At 44.9% G+C, this 5,092-nt stretch overlaps 1 protein-coding gene across 1 annotated transcript in view; it reads left to right on the top strand.

Annotated features, from left to right (window-relative positions):
• LOC103373338 (F-box/WD repeat-containing protein 7-like) overlaps window positions 1–4,399 on the top strand; it is a 27,368-nt gene extending 22,969 nt beyond the window's left edge. The window contains exons 9-10 of the mRNA XM_008303201.1: window positions 1,533–1,682; window positions 1,999–4,399. Of these exons, the coding sequence (XP_008301423.1) occupies window positions 1,533–1,682; window positions 1,999–2,132 (284 nt within the window). The 3' untranslated portion in view covers window positions 2,133–4,399. The remainder of the gene's footprint in view (window positions 1–1,532; window positions 1,683–1,998) is intronic.
• The last annotated feature ends 693 nt before the right edge of the window (window positions 4,400–5,092 follow it).

Raw genomic sequence — 5,092 nt, 5'->3', positions numbered from 1 at the left:
CCTCACCGTGGGTTCTGGTTCTGGCTACTGGTCTGGATAAAAGGCTGCTGCCGGAGGACCTCAGGATCCACGAGGGTCGATACGGTAAAAGCAGGTCAGATAAATAACTGGGCGCGAGGCCTTTAAGACACTTATAAACCAATAAAAGAACCTTAAAATGGATCCTGAAGCGGACGGGGAGCCAATGCAGCGACCTTAAAACAGGTGTAATGTGATCCCGCCCTCTGGTCCTCGTCAGCACGCGAGCGGCTGAGTTTTGTAATAATTGTAGATTTAAAATATTCTTTTTGGGAAGACCAGAGAGCAGGGCATTACAATAATCTAACCGGCAGGAGATAAAAGCATGCATTAGCACCTCCTGCTGGCCTGAGAGAGAAACGGGCGGACTCTGGCTGTGTTCTTGACATGATAAAACCTATTTTCACTATATTTAGTGCAACAGGATACTAGAGATCGGTTCAACATTTTGTTGAAACAATATTTACAAGTTTTTGAGAAGGTGTAGACAGTAAAGTGGTGTTTCAAAATAAAATGTAATGCTGGTGAGAGCTAAGAATGTAAAATGTAATTTGCCCTATTTTCTTGGATTCAATTGGTTGAAGAACAGGATGGATGAAGATGTTGTGTAAGGTCATTCTGATTGTGTGTCTACGATGAAGAATTATGAGTTAGATTAATAATGATGGATTTATAATTCTGTATGTATAGTGTCCTGGATGACAATTTGTTTCTCTTCCTTATTTTGTAAAGAGTTTTGTAATGAGTTGCTATGTTTGTTTTGTTTGTTGTTGTTGTGTGTATAAGTGTGATTGTGCATGTGTGTGTGGACCCCAGGAAGAACAGCCAGTGCTAATGCTGGTGCTAATGGGGATCCTCATAAACGAAACGAAGTATCGTGGAGCATGTAGTGTCTTCTATGTCTTACTCATTTTGTCACTTTGTTGTCATTGTGTCATGTTTTCGTTGGTTTTGTCCCATTGTGGTGGTTTTGCGGTTGTTCTTCCCCGGTTGTGGTTGTTCACTGTCCTTTCTCTCGGGCGTTTTGTCTAATTTTTTTGTCATCTTTCATCTCTTTGTTGCTGTTTTGTCTCTTTGTGGTCTTTTCTGTCCATTTTTCCTCATTTCATGTCCTGTTATGAACTCTGTCTCTCTTTCATGTCTCTAGATTTTTTCGTTTGTCTCGTGTTACATTTAGGATGTTTGGTTTCATTGTGTTATTTTGCATCTTTCTATGGTTGTTTTTATCCTATTTTGACTAGTTTGTGTCTCTTTGTGGTAACTTTGAGAGCATTTGCTACAAAATTCATATAAACTGGGCAGTAGTTTCAGATATTTCAGTCCGGAACTAGTAACAGAACCAGCATCGGAGATGTGCTTGTCCTGGGAGCTCAGTGTTGCTGGATCACCCAGTCCAGATCCAAGCACAGCCACAACTTACACCCAGAACCTAAATCAAAGTGTTGCTGCACCGATTCACATCATTCAGAACTCCAGTGTTGGCTGCTCACGCCGTCGTCTTGTGTTTCTTTCAGGACCCAACAAACACCAGTCGGCCGTGACCTGCCTGCAGTTCTGTAGAGGTCTGGTTCTGTCCAGCTCTGACGACGGGACGGTCAAACTGTGGGACCTGCAGACCGGAGCCTGGCTGAGGGACGTGGTGGCGCTGCAGAGCCGGGGATCAGGTGAGAGGACAGGCTGGTGGATGTTTCCAACTGTTGAACCGTCTGGTGATACAAGGTGGAGTCATCAGCATAGAAACACACTCACAGAGCTGACTTCTGTTCAGGAACAGTCTGGATCCTTCAGTACCAACGTCAAGAGCAAATATTCTGCACATTCACAGATTTATGCTTTTATTTTTAGGGTCTGGTTTAGGTGTGACGGGCGTGTCGTCACTACAATGGCACCATGTATGCATCAGGAGCTGCAGAAAGTTTACCAGTTCTGTTTTTACCTGATACTCACCTGAACCAATCACACGTCTTTGGCTCCCCCCAGGTGGCGTGGTGTGGCGAATCCGAGCGTCCGACACTCGGCTGGTGTGCGCCGCTGGCAGCAGGAACGGCACTGAGGAGACCAAGCTGCTGGTGCTGGACTTCGATGTGGATGACAAGAAGAAGGAGACGGACTGAGAAGGTCGAAAAGGAGAAGCTGCTGATGACCAAAGTCACGACTGCTGTGGATGTGAAGAGCCTGCTGATTGGCTGGTAGATGGACAGAATAAAAACGTGATGGACGAGTGTCTGAAGCTCTGACCAAAGCTGGGATGGTTTCTATGGCGACGCACTGGTCTCCGTCAGAAGATGTGTTGCTGAATGTAGGACTGAGGAGGCTTTTCCTGCTGCTGAACCAACCAGGAGGCCGACGGCGCTGTTTGATCACCAGATCTACCGAATCCTGACGTCTGAAGACACTCATGCAGCTTTTAGAGGCAACAGAGACGAGTGCTGCTGCAGATGGTTCCACTTTCTTCTCAGTTCGACAGTTTGCAGCTCATCTGCGTCATCTCTTTTGCTCAGAACCTCACGGCTGGACCTGGCGGTGGTGCAAACACTCCTGAAATCTGGGAATCAAAGCTTTGTTTTCCCTTCGTGCAATGAGGGAGGATAGAAATGTAGCAGAGCCTCACACCTGCAGCCGAGTTCAGCTGATTTTAACAGCAGAAACAGAATCTCTGCAAACTGCTTCAGGTTCTGTTTGAATCATTTGCACTTTCATTTGGAAATCGTGAGTCAACGTTGCCAAAGGTGAGATTAAAAGCAAAACGTTTTATTAAAGGTGGAACAGAAACCGTCACTGAACATGTGATCATGAAACACAAAAGCTGTCAGTGGGTTTGAAAAGCATCTCATCTTTAAAAAGCACCAAAATGACACCATTGATCGCAAACTGTTGGAAAGAACATAAAAAAAACCCCAAAAGAAACTGTGAAACTTGTCTCTATCACATGGATTCGGTTGTGTTGTGTGGTCAGAAGGTGGCGCTGTAGGCTGCATCAACTGCAATAAACAGAGGAGAAGAAGACTAACAAACCCAGAAGAAGAAACAAACTAAACTCTGTCATCTACAAAGTTAAAAGGCAGAGTCCAGGAACTGTTTCTGCTCAGAACCGCCGTCGGTGCTGCTGCAGAGCTAAAGTTCAGGTTTCGATGTTTCATCCTCCACACGGCTGTTCGTCTGTCGGGTTCCTCGTCGTTTCATTCTCTGATGACGTCTGAACTAAACTAAATATTGAGCCGACTTCTCTTTCACCTGAACTTCTTTCCCTTCTTCTGCGATCATTCAAACTCAGCGGCAGGTTTAGTTTTGTTGCACCAACTTGTAAATGTTTGTAGAAGCTGGTGGGCAGATGTGCAGGTGTGGATCCCATCTGCAGGTGTTTCAGGTGCGTTACACAGTGACACAGTGTGAATGTACAGATTGAGGTCCCAGTTTTTCTTTTTTTAATTTGCACTTAAAAAGGAACAAAATCTCAGTTTTATTGACCTGAAGGCTGTTTGTGTGGATTAGAGACCTGAAGGTCGAGATGGATCGATTGTTGTGTGACGTATCGGTGTTCGTGTGAGCGAGGCCTGAAGTCCGGATGCTTTGTGACGTTTTTCTGGGGGGAAGTTAAACCAACAGGTGGGAGGTTTGCATCTGCTGCTTTGTGGTTTCTCCGAACACCAAATCAGTCGAGTTTAAATCAGTGATCTGGGATTTTATTTGAAACACTGACGCTGCTGAATGTAAACTCACAGTTTGGTTGATTGTGCCGACTGATGGATGGTTCATATAGAATTACTATAATTATAATGTATATTTATATATAAATTACAAAACATTCCTTCACTCTAGTTTGTAAAGTGTTGGTTTTGTTCTTACGTGACATGAAGGTGGAGGACAGCGGAAGCTTCATGCCGTCATGTTTCTGTAGCTTTTCTTCATTTTCTTTGCTCCAGCTGAGCTGAAGTCAAAGAAACACAGAAGACAGTGAATCCTGCTTACATCCGAAACATGTCGTCACGGTGACACTTTCTGGCATTGAAGTGGAGAAAAACATCATTTTTTAGAAATACTTTTTTGCCCAGTCGTAGAAGATCTTTGATTCCTCACACGAAGGTCACTCCACATGTTTTCCTCAGCTTATGAAATATTTAAAAAAAGATAAATAATTTAAACAACTCCTTTTAGCAGATATTAATCCAATAAGCTGCTGTTGCCAGGCAACACCTCCAGCCAATAGCAGAGGTCTGGGTGATGTTTCCACGGCAACAGGTGCATCTGAGGCAGCAGAGGTGAAGCTGAGCAGGTGAGAGGCTCTGAATCCTGTAACATCCTGTAAATAGTGACGATGTACATACCAGCTTTTATAAAGACAGCCATGACGATGAAACAATAAAGAGGAATTTTACAAAAAGCTGCAGACTGTTGTGTTTCCACTTGATTCTGACAAAAGTCAAGAACAAAAGAGGCGGAAAAGCCTCACACAGACATGAGCCCTGTTTCCTGATGCCGAAGAAACCTGCTGGTGTGAAGCGTCGCCTCTGATTGGTCGAGGCCTCTCAGGTGCTCATCAGTGAGATCCACGTCACCTGCTGGTGGTTGTTAGAAACACAAAGTAACAGCAGCTGGGAGGCTCATGAGTAAAGAAAGCCCGAAAGGTGAGTCCAGACAACAGCCAGCAGCTACAGTGATGCTGGTCGTTGTGTGTCTGTTGTGTAGTTAAGCTGCAGTGTGTTTTACTGCCTGTGGTCATGGCAACACGCTGCAAAGCCTCATGGGAAATATAGGACGGGTTAGCAGGTTAGCTGCATGCTAACACACATATAGTACGTCAGGTCACTGAGTCAGTCTGTTGGTCTGTCTGTAGAGTGTCTGTGTGTGTGTGTGTGTATTTGTAGAGAGTGTGTGTGTGAGACTCTGCAGTACCTGGTTGTTCCACCAGGTGGACTCTGTTTTGTGCTGCAGAGACCAGAGGAGGCGTCACTTCCTGGTTGCTGAGCAGAGAGCATTCTGGGAGTTGCGGTCTGACAGTGAACATTGTTACTATTATAATTAATATGATGTCATGGGTGACTGCAAGGTGGCGCAGTTGGTAGCACTGTTGCCT

This window comes from Stegastes partitus, unplaced genomic scaffold (genome assembly GCF_000690725.1).
Source record: "Stegastes partitus isolate 25-593 unplaced genomic scaffold, Stegastes_partitus-1.0.2 Scaffold1956, whole genome shotgun sequence".
NCBI classification, from domain to species: Eukaryota; Metazoa; Chordata; class Actinopteri; family Pomacentridae; genus Stegastes; species Stegastes partitus.
Note: the sequence above shows the minus strand (reverse complement) of the source record. Positions and strands in the feature narration are given on the sequence as shown.